At 46.7% G+C, this 19,672-nt stretch overlaps 1 protein-coding gene across 3 annotated transcripts in view; it reads left to right on the top strand.

Annotated features, from left to right (window-relative positions):
* The window catches only part of GRIA1 (glutamate ionotropic receptor AMPA type subunit 1), a gene marked incomplete at both ends in the record, with an annotated part of 123,485 nt that overhangs the window by 59,934 nt on the left and 43,879 nt on the right, over positions 1-19,672 (top strand). For all 3 annotated transcript variants that reach the window (XM_084295555.1, XM_084295553.1, XM_084295554.1), the window contains one exon: positions 3,891-3,944. In XM_084295555.1, the coding sequence (XP_084151681.1) occupies positions 3,891-3,944 (54 nt within the window). The remainder of the gene's footprint in view (positions 1-3,890; positions 3,945-19,672) is intronic.

Here is a 19,672-nt window from a genome sequence, read left to right as displayed (position 1 = left end):
CAGTGCCAAGCAGCCATTGCACGGTACCTCCCACTGTCATACTTCTTATAACCAGCTCACTTACCTCGTGCTTCACACATCACTTTGTCTAAGCTACCTGTCACCTCCCGTCTCACACTTCAGCTGCTTGCTGTCTGGGGCAAGGACTGCCATTTCATCAGCCGCACGGCTCGGTGACGAGCACGATCCATCCTTGTTGGATGTCTCTGGGTGCTACTCTGCTATAAATCATAACAAAGGAGGCAGCAGGTTTTAACCTCAAAGTATAGGTCACACATGAAAGAGACACCAGATTGTTCTGGAGGGTAAAGCCTTCAAGTCTTCTCTCTGACTATGCAGCAGCTGTAGTTGAACAAAATCTTTGACAGGACCTGGTAGTGAATTTGCCTTTCTTGCAAGCTTTCGCATAAGGTATATCAGATTTCTAGGGTTAATAATGTTGCCTTTTCAAATCTGGTTTGTCTAATAGAAAGCAAAGTTCCATAGTCAGGGGTTATCTAGTTTGCCTAATATGAACAGGAAAAGAAGTCTCTATTTCAAACTTCTTCACATAGCAGAAGCAAGAGTTAAATTTACATCCAACTAAAGTTATTTGCATGACCCTTTCTCAAAAATAAATAAATACATAAATAAATAAATAAATTGGTCCTGCTGTTCACCTGTTTCCAGGGAAATAAGAGATGATGCTGTGTGTTCCTGCATAAAATAACAATTCCAACTGATCTCTGTGCCCAGGGGTAACTCTTCTGTTAGGGATAGGGCTGTAAAGATTTTTCTGACCTCTGCAATTCATTCCTACCCTTGTTTGACTTCTTGTTCTGAGTCCAGAGGGATTTCTGGAGCAGAGGCAGTCATCCCAGTGTAAGCAGAGGATGCCAGGTCTCTTGCAACATGGGGATGACCAGAGAGGGGCAAAGATAGTGTTCAGCTCATTATCACAAGAAATTCAGCTGGGACTTAAACTCAGGCTGTCAGCTGTCTCTCAGCTCCCCACACCAGCAGCCTCTGCATGGATGTCACTGTTTTGTTTGTCCTGTCTGTTTGAGTGTCTGAGGTGTTCAAAGAGCTGCCTCAGCCTCTCAGGGACATTTTAATGCATTTATCTTTTTCCCTGACAAGCCTGCCTCTGTCTTCTGGTGGCTGTGGATTTGTGCTCCCCAGTGAACAGAAGAGCTGGGGATGGCTGTTAAGCAGCAGTCACTCATGCATACACAGCAGTGCTTGCACACATGTTTAGTTTCTTCTGCACACCACCTGCATGTAACACAGATAACCCCCACTGACTCCAGCGTGGTGGTCCTCCTGCTCCAGAGACCTTAGCTGATGAAGGTGCCAGCACTCAAAGTGTTAATGATACATGGAAAATGACCCGATTTCTTTCTCCTCTGTCATGTCTCAAGGGCATGATTTATCTTTACCAAGGTAACTGTCATTTATGAGCCAGGCTTCGGTTCAGGGCAGGATATCCGTGGGGCTGCGCTGTGTAGCCTTAATGGGATAAATAAGCGGTGGGTTGCATTACATCAAAGCACTATATTGTTTCTTCCTTGTCTCTCATTAAAATGAATAACTGGAATTTCTCCTTTGCTACTGTTTCACTCTGAGAGGATTTCTCTCTAATAGATGTCAAACTGGCCCATTAAGAAGTGGGTAATGAAACCTAGGTGGCCCAAGCGAGCTATCAGCATGCAGCCCAGCACAGCCTCTCACTACGTCCAGCCTTAGTGATAAATGCCATTATAACCTCAGCTTGCTACTGCCATCCGGACACATTAGGACTGAGCAAGCATTTTAAAATAAATTAAGATCACAAATAACTGTGTAAAACACAGGAAGCAAGCCTCATAATTCAGGTGGATGGGCTGCAAGATTAACAGCTCAGGGGAAGCTGGTCGGCAGCCCTCCCCGGTTCATCGACTCTGACACCTAATAAAATAACAAAGAGGGAGTTTGGGCAGAAGGAGCCAATGCCATCTATTGTTGACACTGGAGAAATGGAGAATTGGATCGTAATTCTTAGGCATCGCTGTGCCCCAGAGATGCTCCTTCCTCCCACAAGTTCTGGGACTTGCTGCAAGTCAGTTGCAGTTGATGAATGGAAGGGGACAAGTTGAGTCTGGTTTTGCTTCTCAGATCTGGCACTAGAAGATACTCAGATGGAAAATTACCAACAATAAGAATACCTGTCTTTGGTATACAGAGTTTTTTTCTGAGTGCTCCAGACTCCTCTGCAGTAGCCATTCTGCGGGAGCCTGTGGGGAGAACCACAGGACAGTGAAGCTGGTGGAGCCGAGATTAGTTGTGTAAGATACTGCTACTAAATGAAGCCTTCAGTGAAGTTAATTGCAACCCCTACATTAATGCTGGGAACCAGATGAGTTTTAATGTGCCTACAAGAGCACTTCATCAGAGAAAGGCTAAGGCAGATGAACCAGTTGCACAGAGTGAGTGTCAGCTCATTTATAATCCATTTGGAAATCCCTAAATGGTTGCTCATGATAATCTGGGAGTGCAGTCCCATGGGAAGGATCAGTCTGTGCATGCGTGCCCTGGTCTTTGATGCTTCCCAAACACCTGCTACCAGCCTAGGGTGTGAGAGAAATCCCGGGTAGACCGATCTCTGGTCAAATCCAGCACGGCAGTCTCTTTGTCATTGTTCTGCTATGAGGATCTTTCTGGCCTCTCTGCCATTCCTGCAGACTTTGCCTGAGCATTAGCAATGCAGGCAGTAATTCAGAAACAATTCACACAACAATGGAAATAAAGGGGTAGTGCTGCTGGCAAGGAAACCTTATGGAAACAGTGCAATTCCCTGAGAAACCGACAATCCTTTTTTTTTTTTTATGTGCTTTTTTCAGTGTTTTCTTTTTATATGTGGATTGGTTCAAGTGCAGATGATACACAGCTCTAAGTAAACTGGTAAGAATTTAAGAGTACTGCTGGAAATCAGTAGAGAGAAATTTCAGTGGAAACCTAGAGCCAGCAAGCAGAATGTGATTTTCACTGTATTCTTTCTATATTGTTTGAATCAAGGAAGAAGAAAACCATCAGGGACCATCTGATCTGTGACCCTCTCCCCCATAATCATAGGCAACCCTATATAGGTGTTGCCTTTCTATCTAGACAAGGGAAACTTTCCCAGCTACCAAGCTAACATAGGAACTTTCAAACACTACAGATCTGTAAGCAGTTGTATTGATAAAAGAGAACATAGATCTGACTGTACAGGCATCAGGGAGAACAGAGCGTGGCAAAGAGCATGTATTGCGACGCCATGAATATGAAGTTATAAATAATCTCAATGAATGTGCAGGGAGAATCCTCTGTTGAGTAACTTGCTCAGGCAGCTTTGTTCTGGAGATATGGTTTGAAGCTACCCCAATGCACTAAAGGAAAAAAGCTGCCCTATAGCTGAAACCTGCAGGTAAGTGGCTGTGGCTGGGACTCGTGACAAGGGAATGTACAGAATGGCTCTCTAGTCTTGGTCCATGTTTCAGTTGTGGTCACAGGACAAATGGAGTCCAGCTCTCTACTTTCTTTCTTTATTGTCTGTTTAAAAAAATAAATAAAATAGCAGTCTTCTTTCTTTATTTCCTTTTTTTTTTTTTTTCTTTCCTGAGCCCAAAAGAAACAGGTTGGTTCAGGTAATTTACTCTCTATGCCTATAGAATCTGCTTGGGAATCTTCTCTGGTCTATTTTCAGGCTTGCTTCTTGAAAGTGTAAAAGCACTGTCCTTCCTCTAAAAAGACTCTGAATTTTTATTTTACTATGTCTTCCTCTCCACATCTGAACAGTCTCATTGGGAAAAAAATGGGTAGGAAGGGCAAATAAATGAAGGTCTACTTCCTTACCTGGTCTTTGCTAAATATCCTTGATTTTCATCTTGCAGATCATCAAGCTTGAAAAAAATGGGAATGGATACCACTACATCTTGGCAAATCTGGTGAGTTGAGTATTGCTTATTTTTCTTTCCATTCTCAGTGTTTTCATTGGTATCTCATACTTTGCAAAGCACTATAGTTACAGTTACTGAGATTGAAGTCTTCTTAAACCATGTTTTAGTGGATTAAAAAAAAATACCAAAGTCCTTTGCAGTATTCTCCTTGTGCTGCTTTCTGTCTTGAGCCAGCAAGAATATCTCCAGGGTATCTCCAATGTTGCTGGGACTTTTTGCCTGCAGATTCAATCTGTATCTTTTCAAAGCCAATTAAACCAACTGTCAATTAACGCCTGTTGGGATAATGATTTTTATTTTTTTTTTGCATGTCATGGGCACCTGAGCTCCTGGCATTGCTCTCCCAGCTCCTTTCAGTTGGGCCACCAAGGAGCTGTTGACTGCTGGTAACAACTTGCATTTCCCAGCTTTCAGCTTCATCTCAGTGTTTCACAGCCAACCTGAGAGCCCCACGAAGGGCAGACTTGTTAATGCTGATGCACCAAGATCCCTCTGACCTTCCAGTTGTAACTATTCTGCAGCTTGGTGCTAAATCAAATCTGACTGTCATGGCTCTAAGGGAACCATTGGATTTAAGGTTTTCTTTAAGGAAAGGGTTGTTCTTTTACTGCAGGGAGGCATTGCCTGAGGACAGAGCTGTGCAGCAGCAGAGCCGTCTTTATGGAGCAATATGCTGTCCTGTCCTGGGTGGTTAAAAATTTTCTCTGCTCATGGAGGTTTGGGAAGAGATGAGAGAGAGGAATAGCCATTGTCCATGGAGCAGATGAAGGATTTCCATCACACAGCTCCTGCCCTCTCCTCCCCAGAGTTGTCTGCCCATCAGGGAGGGCAGCACAGCACGGGCTGGTGCTGGCACTCAGGGACTGACCTGCTCTCCCAAAGACTCCTGCTGTGCAGAGTCTGAGATCTGGGGGGTCTTCTGTCCCACAGGCTTGGTGCCAGCCTGTGCCATGTCTGTGGGGATGTGGTGTGGTGTCCGTGTAGGGTCTGGAGCTTTCTTCCCTCCCACAGCTGCATCTGTGAGGCAGCACGTCAGGGCCAGGGTAATTAAACTTTAAACTAGCAATTAGTCAAGCAGTTGCTGCCGTTCTCCTTCTCTCAGTCCCAAGATAACTCTGTAATTTACAAGACAAAAATGGCCACATAATTACCCCGCAATGCCCTGCTACTGACCCTGCATTTCTGCGCTGGGTGCCTACCATGTAATTACAAAGTTAAAAATGTTACATTGTGCAGGGGAGACATGCAAACTGCAGAGCAGCCAATAACTCCAGTTGCTCATTTAAAAAAATATATTTATATATTATTTGCTGTAACCCCGGTCCTAGTCCTCAGATGCTTATGAAAGTCCCTTCATTAAAGTTAAGCAGGGAAGCTACCTGAAGTAGCTGCAGTGTGCGCATCTGTGCTTTTATGCATACCCATGCAGAAGGCTAAATGAGAATGATGTCAGCTCTGCTCTTTGCATGGTTTCACAGGGATAAATACGTTAAAGGCATGAGGTGGTCTGATACTCAGGTGATGGAGTTGTGAAGGACATTTCCCTCTGTCTTATGATACTGCTGCCTCCCACTTTCAGCCTGAGAAAGCAGACTTTTCTCATCTTTAATTTGTTTTCCTAGCCTTTGCACAAATGCTGAGAGGACAGAGCAGTCTAGAAGAGGGCTGCATACTCAGCCAACATGAATTATAAATAATTAACTCAGAGCAAAAGGCTTTTCATCTCTTGAGCCCCTCCACAGGGAGACTGTGCCTCCCAGACATGGCTCAGTGGGGGCTGCTTTGGGTGCCCAGGACCCACAGGGACTGACGTGACCGCCAGAAACCACTGTTGTTTGCTGTGCTTTTCAAGCAGCTTTGATTTTGCAGGGAGAAGAGGAAGGGTGAAGGGAATAAAAACTGTTTGTTTTTTTTTCCTGTTCCTTAAAGCAGCAATGTACAAGAGCCAAACTCCTGAGATAGAAAGTTAAAAAAAAAAAAAAAAAAAAAAAAAAAAAGAAAAAGAGAGAGAGAGAGAAGAAAGAGGAAGGGTAATCAAATAACTTGGGAAAATGATTGGGGGGGGGGAAAGGGGGAAAAAAGAAAAAATAAAAAAAAGGAGTAACACTCTTGAAGATTAAGAAAGCCCTTTCAAGGACAGAACAAGCTTTGAGGTTTTGCCATGCACATGGGCAGGTTCAGACACCAAAAGCTAAATCAGTGCCTGTGATGTGCTGCACCCACATGAGAGCTTAGTTCTGCAAGGAGGTTGGCAAAAAGGCTGTGATGATCTTGTGTTCCTGAGACAGCTGTGATGGTGAGGCAGGACAGCAAGCCTGCCATACAGAGACGGCGAGGGATGTTATATGGGACTGGCAGAATGTGGGACATCAGCATCTGGGAGGGTTAAACCAGTGTGATTGCTGAAATCCAAGAGATTATGATAGTTTTTACCCCTCTTCTAAGGACATCTCATTGCTGGATTAGAGCCTTCGGAGGGTGTAGCATGCAGTAATTTATTCACACTGACTCATACATATAGTGGATAGACCTTAAACACCCCATATTTTCCTCTGTAGCCAAGTCCTTGGAGGACGGGGCATGCATTGCCCACACACACACACACACGTTCCCACATGTGCATACACGCACACATAGAGGACAGCATGGTTTTGGGGAAGTGGCTCAGACTGGAGGGCTGGGTCTAAAGAAAATAAATTAAGAGTTAAGAACTGTAAATGTCTGAACTGAATCAGGTTATTTCTTGTCCTCTGTGCTGATTGATGGAGTCCTGGTTTTAGGATTCTCATCCCATACAGATATAAGGCTCTTAGCCCTGGGTAGGACAGGCTCTGCCATGTGCAAGTCAAATGAACCCTCATGGTTCGTGGTCACCAGTCTACCTGCACCAGCCGGAGCAAATGGATGGATTTTCAATACCTGTCTTTTTGCTACATTTCCTGAGACCTTCCCCATGGGGAAAAAATAATGGAAATGACACACTTGAAGCAAATGTTGGGAAGTGTTTATGGATATCCTCCTCCCAGAAATCTTATTTTTGGCGATATTTTTGTTCAGAGCTATACTCAACCAGAGTCAGAAGCAGCGTGCTGCTGTCCAGTTAGCTCCAAACTGGTGCTGCATCAGGAGTGCAAAGCAAGGGAGGTTGTAAGGACATGCACAAGCTGAATAAAGCCTGCAAAAATCATCCATGGAACATCTGAAGACAGAGGAATTCTCTGTCTGGTCACGGACAATTCATGAACAAAGAGGAACTGGCTTGCATTAATCACTGCTTGTTTGCCCAGCGGTTGCTGTCGGGCAAGCTGCAGTAAAGCACCAAGCAGAATTTGACAAGTAGCAGCAAATGAAAGCTAGTATTTCCTAGCAGGAACAGCTTTCTTTTTTTTTTTTTTAGTGAAATTGCTGTTGCCAAGGTGAGACAATAATATCTCTGTGTTCACAAACAAAATGAAACCATTCTGCACCTTAGGCCATGGACAAACATCCTTCTCTGAATCTGTTCTGCCTCTTAACGACACAACCATTCTTGTGTGCTCAGCCTTGCCCATCCCAGGAAGGTTTGTCTCCAGCATCATCACCAGGACAAGTGTTCATGTGAGCATTCCTGCCTCTCCTTGGGGCAAATCTGCCTCTGTCTGTGGCTTTTGCAAAGTCATGAAAAGCAGAATCTCAGCCAGTACCCATTAGAGTTACCTCAGTTAGCTTTTACTGGTTGCCAGCCTGGTTATTTGTCAGGTATGCCAGCACAGGGCAGTTGCATTCATCTCTCACTCTCTCTGTACTTTTCTTTTTTCTTTTTAGAATTCAAAGAGGTTTGGCAACTTTAAAAAGTGTTTGTTTTTGTGTGTCTTATTTTTCTAAGCTTTGTTTTCAGCTTTTGAGAGCATCGTCTAGCAGCCACAAAGAAAAAAAAAATATAAAGTCAATAGTATCAGAGGAGCAAGCTTAGAAACTTCTGGGATTTCTTTCTTTTGATGTTACAGACTTGTTCCCCATAACCTTGGCTTCGTGTATCTGTTTTTCCTACACCAGGGATGTAGGTTGACTACTGTCAGTAGTGGGAGAACTTCAGCTCTCTTGGGCAGAGAGAGAGAGAGGAAAATTTTTGTCTTAAAATAAGTGACATTCTTGTGACCTGTCTTTAAAAGAAAAGTATTAAGGACAGCTGCCACACACGGTGTTTCAGCCTTTTTTTTTTTTTTTTTTCTTGATGCATTAGTCCAGGTTCTTCTTTTAGCAAATGCTCTTGTTTGAAGTTGAATAGATAAGTGTCTGAGATTGCTGATGCTAGGGGTAGTGAGGAAACATAAAGATAAAAACAGATTCGATTAGTTAAGTAAGCATTTTTTCCTATGCCATTTTACATCAGCATGTGTGAGTGCTGAGTTAGGCCATGGACAGAGTTCCACTTTGCAAGCAACTGTAATGGTTTCAGAGGTTACCAGCACAGCAGCTTTGAGAGCAGAGAGGCTTCGGCAGGAGTCAGGCAAAATCTGCTGGTTTGGTTCAGTTCCCCTGTGCTTTAAATGCACCCCTTTGATATTTATTTATTTATTTGTTTGTTTTTCTCCTGAAAATAAGGCATGCAGCATGTGCGCAACCTGCAATGTGTGCTGCAGCTATGTGGGGAGGGTCTGCTGTGCCCATGATGCTGGGCACAAAAATGCACTGGTGGCACCGGCCGGTGTTGATGACTGTTGCCTGCACCGAGCCCCTGATTCAGCTTGTCTGTAGCTAAAATGTTGTGATTTTCAGCCACCCATCTGCTTGAGGGCTGCCGTGGTTATTTGAATCACCTTCAGATATTAACATGTTCTCCTGCCCCCTGACGTCCTGCTGGCAGAAGGGACAAGTGAGGTCAGCAGTAGTCAGGGCTGCGTCAGTAACTGGTCTGAAACTGCTTCGTGGGAGTTTCTGGAAGGATGTGTACAGCACTGGCTTCTTGGCCTGGTAGGATCTCAGGATGCCTGATCTGGCAAAACTGCTATTCTCATGTTGGAAAGAGATGTCCTAAGTTATTTTGGGGTTTCTAAAATTATGCCAGTTAGACCTTTCCAATCTGAGAGTTTGGTGCATGTGGGCTCATGAGAAAACTTGGCTTTCCAGGCAGAGAAGGACAATAAAATCACAGAATCACAGAATTTCTAGGTTGGAAGAGACCTCAAGGTCATCGAGTCCAACCTCCAACCTAACGCTAACAGCCCTCCACTAAACCATATCCCTAAGCTCTACATCTAAACGTCTTTTGAAGACTTCCAGGGATGGTGACTCCACCACTTCCCTGGGCAGCCTGTTCCAATGTCTAACAACCCTTTCAGTGAAGAAATTCTTCCTAACATCTAACCTAAAACTCCCCTGGCTCAACTTAAGCCCATTCCCCCTCGTCCTGTCACCAGGCACGTGGGAGAACAGGCCAACCCCCACCTCGCTACAGCCTCCCTTGAGGTACCTAAAAAGAGCGATAAGGTCACCCCTGAGCCTCCTCTTCTCCAGGCTGAACAAGCCCAGCTCCCTCAGCCGCTCCTCGTAGGACTTGTTCTCCAGGCCCCTCACCAGCTTCGTCGCCCTTCTCTGCACCCGCTCAAGCACCTCGATGTCCTTCTTGTAGCGAGGGGCCCAAAACTGAACACAGTACTCGAGGTGCGGCCTCACCAGAGCTGAGTACAGGGGGACGATCACCTCCCTAGCCCTGCTGGTCACGCTGTTCCTGATACAAGCCAGGATGCCGTTGGCCTTCTTGGCCACCTGAGCACACTGCTGGCTCATATTCAGCTGACTATCCACCATCACTCCCAGGTCCTTCTCTGCCTGGCAGCTCTCCAACCATTCCTCTCCCAGTCTGTAGCTCTGCTTGGGGTTATTGCGCCCCAGGTGCAGGACCCGGCACTTGGCTTTGTTGAACTTCATGCAGTTGACCTCAGCCCATCGGTGCAGCCTACCCAGATCCTCCTGCAGAGCTTTCCTACCCTCGAGCAGATCGACACACGCACCTAACTTGGTGTCATCTGCGAACTTACTGAGGGTGCACTCAATGCCCTCGTCCAGATCATCGATGAAGATATTAAAGAGGACTGGCCCCAGCACCGAGCCCTGGGGGACGCCACTAGTGACTGGCCTCCAACTGGACTTGGCTCCATTCACCACGACTCTTTGGGCCCGGCTATCCAGCCAGTTTCTAACCCAGCGAAGCGTGCGCCAGTCCAAGCCAAGAGCAGCCAGTTTCTTGAGGAGAATGCTGTGGGAGACGGTGTCAAAAGCCTTGCTGAAGTCAAGGTAGACCACATCCACAGCCTTTCCCTCATCCACCCAGCGCGTCACTCTGTCATAGAAGGAGATCAGGTTCGTCAGGCATGACCTGCCTTTCATAAAGCCATGCTGACTGGGCCTGACCGCCTGCTTCCCCTGCAATTGCTGCATGATGACTCTCAGGAGGATCTGCTCCATGAGCTTTCCTGGCACTGAGGTCAAACTGACAGGCCTGTAGTTTCCCGGGTCTGTCCTCCGGCCCTTCTTGTAGATGGGCGTCACGTTTGCTAGCCGCCAGTCGATTGGAACCTCCCCTGATAGCCAGGACTGTTGATAAATGATGGAAAGTGGCTTGGCCAGCTCCTCTGCCAGTTCCCTCAGTACCCTTGGATGGATCCCATCCGGCCCCATCGACTTGTGCACATCTAAGTGCCGTAGCAGGTCACCAACCAGTTCTTCATGGATAATGAGGGCCACATCCTGCTCCCCATCGCCTTCCACCAGCTCAGGGTACTGAGTATCCAGAGAACATCCGGTATTGCCGCTAAAGACTGAGGCAAAGAAGGCATTGAGCACCTCCGCCTTTTCCTCATCTCTTGTAACTAAGTTTCCCCCCGCATCCAGTAAAGGATGGAGATTCTCCTTAGTCCTCCTTTTTGTGTTGATGTATTTATAGAAACGTTTTTTGTTATCTTTAACGGCAGTAGCCAGATTGAGCTCCAGATGAGCTTTGGCCTTCCTAATTTTGTCCCTGCACAGCCTCGCTACTTCTTTAAAGTCCTCCTTAGTGGCCTGCCCACTTTTCCAAAGCTTATAAACCCTCTTTTTCCTCCTAAGATCAAGCCACAATTCTCTGTTGAGCCAGGCCGGTCTTCTTCCCCGCCAGCTCGTCTTTGGGCACATGGGGACAGACCGTTCCTGCGCCATTAAGACTTCCCTCTTGAAGAGCGCCCAGCCTTCCTGGACCCCTCTGCCCTTCAGAACCACCTCCCAAGGGACTCCACCAACCAGTGTCCTGAGCAGCTCAAAGTCAGCCCTCCGAAAGTCCAATACAGCAGTTTTACTGGTCCCCTTCCTGGCCTCGCCAAGAATAGTGAACTCCACCATTGCGTGGTCGCTCTGCCCAAGACAGCTCCCGACGATCACGTCCTCCACCAGTCCTTCTCTGTTTGTGAAGAGAAGGTCTAGCGGGGCACCACCCCTGGTAGGTTCACTAACCAGCTGCGTCAGGAAGCTATCTTCCACGCTCTCCAGAAACCTCCTAGACTGCTTTCTCAGGGCTGTGTTGTGCTTCCAGGATATGTCAGGGAAGTTGAAGTCCCCCACGAGTACAAGAGCTGATGATTTAGCAACCTCTGTCAGCTGCCTGTAGAATTCCTCATCTGTCTCCTCATTCTGGTTCGGCGGTCTATAGCAGACCCCGACCAGGACACTAGCCTTGTTGTCCCTGCCGATCCTAACCCAAAGGGACTCGACCTTGTCATTCCCAACCTCGAGTTCTACAACCTCGAAAGACTCTCTAATATAGAGAGCCACACCACCACCCCTTCTATGCTGCCTGTCCCTTCTATAGAGCTTATAGCCAGGCATTGCAGCACTCCAGTCATGAGACTGGTCCCACCACGTCTCCGTGATGGCAACCAAGTCGTAGCCTGCCTGCCGCACGATGGCTTCCAGCTCCTCCTGTTTGTTACCCATGCTGCGTGCATTGGTATAGATGCACTTCAGCTGGGCCATAGCCTTATCCTCCAGCCTTGCCATTGTTCCCCCTGGCACAGCCCCAACAATCCTAGCCTCAGCCCCATCCCCCTTCCTACCTAGTTTAAAGCCCTCTCAATGAGCCCTGCCAGTTCCTGGCCCAGGATCCTTTTTCCCCTAAAAGATAGGGACCCGTCTGCGGCCATCAGGCCAGGTGCTGAGTAAAGTGCCCCATGATCAAAAAACCCAAGATTTCTGCGTTGGCACCAGTCCCGGAGCCACGTGTTTAACAGGTGAGCTTTCCGTGTCCTCTCTGAACCCCTCCCTGCCACCATAGGGATGGACGAAAACACCACCTGCACTCCCGCTCCATCCACTAACCGACCCAGTCCCCTAAAGTCCCTTTTGATAGCCTTGAGGCTTCTCTCTTCGATGTTATCACTGCCCGCCTGGACTATCAAAAGGGGGTAATAGTCAGAGGGGCGTACCAGGTTAGGAAGCTTCCTGGCAACGTCCCTGACCCTGGCCCCAGGGAGACAGCAGACTTCCCTACGGGTAGGGTCAGGCCGACAAATAGGGCCCTCTGTTCCCCTAAGAGTCGAGTCGCCAACAACAATAACCCTCCTGTCTTTCTTGGTGGAGGCAGTCCTGAGGCGCGGAGTCGACCTCCTCGCCCCAGGCATCCTCCTGGGAACATTTGCTACCTCTTCCTCACACACCGGCCTCTCAACCTCTAGGGCCTCAAACCTGTTGTGTAAGGGCACCTGGGAGGGTGGGGCCGGAAGGGGAGGGGATCGCCTGCGATGTCGAGCAGGGACCTGTTTCCATTCCTCCTCAGCTCCCAGATCCCCTCCCTCTGCCCGACGGGGACAGGGCAGGGGGTCCGCCCCCATTTGAGAAGTCTCACCTCGGCACCTCCCCTTGAGGCCCTGCAGGGAGTTACTCCAGAAGTCTATCTCCCGCTCACACTCCCTGATGGCCCTCAACCTCTCCACCTCCTCCTTGAGCTCCGCCACCATGCGGACCAGATCATCCACCTGCTCGCACCTCACGCACGCAGTTTCTCTGCCTCCCGCCGATGGCAGCAACAGGCTCAGACACTCCTTGCATCCGGTGACCTGAACTGCGGCATTTTTTAACGGGTAGTCGGTCTGCGTGTGTACCGACTTCTTGGAGAGCGCGCCGTGCCTGGTGGCGACCATTGTCACCTAGCTACAAATGTACCAGTGTAAAATGTACCAGTGTAAAATGTACCAGTGGAATTTCTGAGGCCTGCATTTCACTTCCAAACAGCTTTTCTGTCCCAATTTGAAGATTATCAAGTACAAGGAACTCTTGTAACATTATCTCATCTGAATTATTGATAGTAAAAGGCACAAGAGTGCCCTGAATTAATTTTTGTTTGAATTAGAGTGTCTCATGTAAAAGAAAATCATCTCGTTTTGATATAAATATTGCCCACAGAGGAGAATTTGAGCTGCAGCCTTTGGAAGGACTTTTTTGCAGTAGCTAATGAGGGCTCAAACGCATGTGTGACTTACAGTGGCTTAAAAAAATCACTGAGCATCATGTAAGTAAATATTAAATCACAGCCTTTGGAAGAAAATATGTGTTTGCTTAAATCACAACAAAAGGGTGTTAAACTAACAGGTTTCCTCTCCCATTTCCTAATCCATTACCCCAGCTCAATTGGCAAGGGGTGACGTGTAAATCCATAACAGCTTCCTCATGGTGACTTCATCACTGCTTATTTCTAGTCTGAACTTGCCAAGCCTCAGGTTCCTCCATCAGATTTATGCTTGTTTGCTAGACTAGATATTCAATTACTGAAGTTTTGGTCCTTGTAAACTGTGATCAGGTCACCCCTTTATCATATCTTTGATTGAAGTCCTGGCATCTGTCACTACACGGCATGTTTCCCAAACCTTTAAATCAGTTGCTGCTCTGAAAGCTCCCTGAAGCACAAACATCTGCCTAAAGTGTCTGCCCCTCTGCCTGTGCTGAGCTCTCCAACAAGGTCTGTACAGTCACTTATATTCAGAATGCGTTGCAGCAGTCGGATAGAGATGATGCAAATAATAATGACACACAGAAAACCCTGTGCCTGCAGTACTATGCAAAAAAAAATGTTGCTGGTCATCTCCAGCCCTGTGTCCCTGAAGTCTGAATCCTCACCTGGTTTGCTTTGTGCTGATAGACCAGGAAAGACAGACTCATCTGGCTGCAGGACAGGAACCAGGAACCTTGTCTGACTGTTCCCCAGCCTCCTGTTGTTCTTTTTCCTCCTTCGCTTACCTCTGTGTTACAGTGAGAACTCACATGTTTTGCTGCCACAATAAGATCTGACATATTAATAATTCTGCGGAAGAGAAGAAGGCCTCTCCTGTTGGAAGGCATGCTGGACTGAGACTGGAGCAGATGGGCCCTTTTTTGACATACCCCCCCGTATTAATACAAAGTGATGGGAGCGAGGAATGATGCTTTGCTGGAGAAGTCAAGCTTGAAGATAATTTAGTTTATTACAGATGCTCCGTCTGGAAATACTCAGCTTCCTGCTCCCTGCAGAAGGATGCTGGCGTACCTTGGAATGACAGGAGCCACTTTGCATTCACTCCGTGGACACACAGCCATTCAGAAGCAATTGTTTTGTTTTTGCAATGTTTCTTGTAATCACAAAATCTGGTAGAGGGAGACAGTCTGGCATTGTGGGCCATACAGGGAGCGCATCTAATCAGAGCTGGGCCAGTTCCCTGATGCTCCCATGGGTTTGTAGGTGAGCTTGGGTGAATTGCTTAAACACTTCTTGCTTAAAAAGGGATATATCAGTGTAGGATTCAACTTCATAAAATAAAGGAGGAAAAATAGTCTCCAGTCTCTTCATCCCAGATGGAAAGGGACTGAGAAAACTTGAGCACACTTGTACCTGGGGTGATGGGGCTGGTTTAGGTTCAGCCATCAGGCCTTCTCCAGACAATTCACAAGAGAGGGACATTTTCCGTCTCCTATTTGGAGATGAACATTGCTGTTTCAGAGGACCTGGAGGGCACAGAAGATGCAAAGGGAAGAAAGCAAATAACAGTGTTTTTCAGCAATTTAGCAGTCCTTAGACTCTCCAGTGTCCCTTCTGTCGGGAACAGCCAAAACTTGCAACAGCAGCACGGAGACTTTAAGCTGGGCTGTGTGGGGCTGTGGGAGATGTGCGAGAACCAGCTGCTGAATGCCCCCAGCTCAGCCCTCAGGGCCCCTCACCACAGCTTCAACAGCCCCACTGCACTGCAGGAGGCACCATGGAGTGGAAAATCAATTAGTACCAATACTCTGAAATTCAGAGAGCGTTGGGAAGGGAGCTGCCTGTTGGTGTCAGGACAAAGTGGGTATGGAGGAGAAGTGCTCTCTCATGGCTTGTTGCAAATAAGCAGGGAAGAGAAGACTGCTGCTACCTACCACATTCCCAGGGGCTGAGCAGGCTGGTGTCCCATCCATCTGACGTGTGACCTTATATCCTCATCAAGAGCAATGGCACTGGCGTTCTCTGTGTGGGAAGAGGTGGCAGAGGTTTAGGATGCTGCTGCAGTGAAATGAGAGGGAGAGGTGGGACGTGCAGGGAACTAAGCAGAGCTGGCAGGCTTGAGGGTCATGCACACAGGAGGGAGGTTTCCCTCTGCCACCTGACAGCAGTCTGCACTGCCTGTTCGGTGACTTGGCTCCTAGTGATGCTCAGGGTATAAATAAGGAGGTAGCTCATTGCTGGGGACTTTCTTTCCCAGGCAGATCCTTCCTGGACCAGTTAATCAAGATGGATTCATGAGGCCCATTTCAAGTCATCAGTCTTCCTGCATTATGCATTTCCTTTGATGACTGAGCTCACAAGCAGTGGAGAGGAATATAAATGTGTGACTTGCTGACACCTCTCCCCGGAACCAAGGCAGCGAATGGGACAGTAAAACAACCTTTGGCTGAAAAATTGTTTCAGTTTAAGCACAGCATAAAGAACAGATGAAGCAAGGAAAACAAAATGAGGAAAGAATCCTTCCCAGTGCTGTTCGGCTTTCTATTTGAAGGCATGTAGGTCTTTACCAGATGCCCATGCTATTTACTAACAGCAGGACTTCTCCATGTGATTGCTTTGCAATGTTCATTAATGGAGAGAGAACAGCCCATGGTACGGGCTAAAGAGCAGGTTGCCTCCTTTGAACCGAGCCTGGCTGTTGCTTGAACTGTGCTGCAGATGCTGTGAGTCAGAGCAGGCATGGAGGAGGGAGGCTGTCTCAGCCCATCAGCACGGATGGGTCCAGATTTTTGTAGTTTATTGTCAGCCTGCTAATTTGATGGCATTCAGAGAAAGCCAGGCACTTTCCCAGCATACACAGGCAGGGGGTTGTGCTTTCTGCTTTGCCGAGATTATTTTGCAAAGTGAACTTAAATAAAAGGGACAGCTAATCCTGCTGTAGGGCAGGGGCTGGGCTGGCTGCCACAGTGTCCCTGCCAGCATGGCTTTGATGGGTCCCAGAGAGAACTGTGCCTGCAGAAGTGTTGTTTCCCTCCAAGTACCTGTGTCCTGGGCAGTGCCTGGGACCAGGGGGGCTTTGCATCACTTCTGGGTCCCGTTGTGTCTGCTTGCCCGGGGTGCAGGCATGGCACAGGGCTGGGGCATGGGCTCCTGCATTCCTCCTCTTCCTCCCCAGGGGACCAGCAGTGCTGAGTAAGGAGGTGAGACCAGACACCTGAGTGTCCAACAGATAAATCCCAAACAGCCAAGGTCTAAAGCTCCTGAAGAAATTCACATAGCATCAAATTCCAGAGGCTCCACTTGTTTTCCTGTACAGCCTGCTGCATTCCAGATGTGGCTGCAAAGAGAGCTTTTTGCAGTATTCACTGGTAATTTTTTGAAAAGGGTTTGGCCGTTGAGATCCCATGGAGAACCTCATTCCAGCCCTTTTCACTCCTTGCTGTATTTGATTTGATGGCAAAGGGAAGCATTTCTTTGCTGATTCTGTTCCAAATTAGTTGATACAAAGCACATTGCTGCAAGCACGTCTGCTGCTGCCCCACAGCAGTGGGTTGCAGTCAATCCTTAGTCACTTACTGATGTCAGGCAGGCTTTCCGAGGTAAAGGAACACTCATTCACTTTATACCTTCTTTCTCTTCATACTTCCTGGTAGTGTGAGGCTTTGCATTATTAATATCTGTGATGCCATGTCCAGGACTGAAGCACAGAGGGCACCCACCCAAGGGTGCAGTCAGGCTGCATGCAGGCACAGGCACCTGGCCAGCAGTGGGGAGCTGCTGCAGCCTTCAGATTCCCCTGAATTCTTCCCGTAGTGTCCTCACATGGAGCTGCACTATATAAAACTTTAATGTTAAGGATGACAGGTTGTATTTATTGCTTAGGTAGAGTCTCTGTGCTCTGCGCAGTCCACTAACAGTAAGATATCTGGTGATCAGATACCGCAGTGGGTTAAACGATCATGTCCCAAGTGGGACAGCTGCTCTGCTCGTCTCCATCCCCTACCTTCTGTGGACTAAAGGTTAGCCTGGATAATTGGGTTGGTTTGTTTGGTTGGTTTTAGTTTGTGTTTTCCAAGTATGGTCAATTGAAAACCAAATAAAAGGTCCCTTCTTTGCAACAGGTGGCTGCCTTTAGTACAAGATGTCAGATGACTGATGACTTCTTTGCTTGCAAATATTGTGATTTGTCTGTTCTAATTGTTCTTACAAGCACTGACTGGTCTTCCAGAAAGAAGACAGATAAGAGTATTTAATTCCTGAAGCCACTTCACCAGTAAAAACCTTTTCAAGAGTCAATTTGTAAAAAAAAAAAAGATATATTCTTGTTTGTATGTGAGCCAGCAAGAATTCACCTCCCCTGGGAATTGTTTTCTAAGATATCTGACCTCTGGTATTCCCCAGTTCATTCTTTGTCACATCACCCAGACCTGCTCTGAGCAAATTTCAGTGGTGCAGTAATTAAAATTACTTTGTAATTAGTACAAGGTCCTGTACTGACCTTGTACTGGGGCATGTGGAGGAAGGATAACAGGTGAAAATAGTTATTTAAGCAGTTAATAACAGTCAAAATGTAAGGACATACCCAAGGTTAATGACATCCTCTATGGTTCCAACTGTCTTAAACAAATGGAAAATCTTCAGATTTCTCCATACTTTAAAAAATAAAAATAAAAATAAACCACTGGAGAAAAAAAAAATAGTATAAAATTAGTATAGTCTTCAGGAAGAAATTGTTCCTGTTATCTATTCAGATTATTTTTAAGCTTTGTATAAAACAAATCCCAATGAATACTGTTAAATATTTTCTTCACTTTCAGGATGGTTTGGTTTGAGTGAAAGACGGTGTTTTCAACCACTGCTGTCTAGTCTCTGGTGTCACAGTCTTTTTTGAATTTTCCTATTTAAAAATGCTTCTTGCAGGGGTTAAGGACACCAGACACCTTACACTCTGTTGTGAACTTGGACCTTTCTTTGTGCCTTTGTAGGCCTTCCAAGGAGGAGCTGGTGGCACAAACTTCAAGTTGCTGTGTGGTAGTTTCTTTTGACAGATCTTTTTCCCCTGAGTACCTCCCAGGAGCAAAATGTCAGTGTAATTTGGTCCTAGCCATGAATAACCAGTTGGCAACCTGTGAGGTCCCTCTTACTGAACCTTAGGAGCTCTGCGTGTCAAAAACCACTTGGCCTGAAATGCATTAAGATGTCAGAGACAATTACCATGCTGCATTTCCTATTCATTAATCACAGCTCTGGCTTTCTGAAACCCCTACGCTAGCAATTACAAACAAGATTGATGTGGGTTAAACCAGCATTCTGAGGAATATGTACTCACAAAACATCACTGTTTTTTGTTTTTTGTTTTTTGTTTTTTTAACCTAAATCACTGCACTTTGAAGCTAAACAAATCATCTATTTAGAGCATCTGTACATCCCCATCCAATCCTCAGCCTGTAAGTGGATGTTAAATTGCTTACAAAAAGCCGGAAGAAAAAATGTGAGTCTTTAAAGGCATTTTTGAGTCACTTATGACTCTCTCAGTCTGACGCTGATGTAAGAGAGCAATTTAGGCTTTTCCTTGCAAGCTGTCTTTTCCCACAACAGGTTTCTATCTAACGGCTTGATCCTGACCTTGGAAGTTAATGAGCTAATTAGCTCCCCCAGCCTATGCACAGGGAGCACCATTTTGGGAACCTGACCAGGGTCTCGTGGGAGTGATGTGCCCTGGCTTTTTTAACTCACACCATCATCATATATTTGAGAGAAAATAGGGAGAGGAGCTCAGTGGTAGGTTGAAAGGAGAACACACACCAGCAGCCGGCAATGGAGGGGGAAGGCAGAGCCTGAACAAACTCTTCTGTTGCCCAGATGATTGCATTGTGCATGATTCTCTAATTCATTTTCCTGCATGCATTGTGGTTTTTAATGGTACCAGGGAAAATAATTGACTGCATCTCCTATGCCTGTATTTCAAAAGAAAAACGCACCGGACTCCACCTCTCCCGCACACAGCAGCCCAAGCCCGAGGACCAAGCCTCTGGTCTTGCACCTGCTTTGGTCAAAGGAGCACAACAAATAGTTTTGAATAGCAGCAGTGCTGAAGAGATGGGATCAAAGCTGGGAGGCCACAAAATGTCCTTTTCTCCTTACTGCTTGCAGTGTCTCTAATTGTTTTTTTTTGCCTCTGTCTCAGTGGGAATGACTAATTCAATAACACTACCCCAAAGTGTGTGTATTTGCACATTTGTTTTCATCACTTCCAGTT

The sequence above is a fragment of the Netta rufina genome, assembly GCF_964035555.1.
Source record: "Netta rufina genome assembly, chromosome: 14".
NCBI lineage: Eukaryota > Metazoa > Chordata > Aves > Anseriformes > Anatidae > Netta > Netta rufina.
This window is presented reverse-complemented; position numbering and strand designations above follow the sequence as displayed.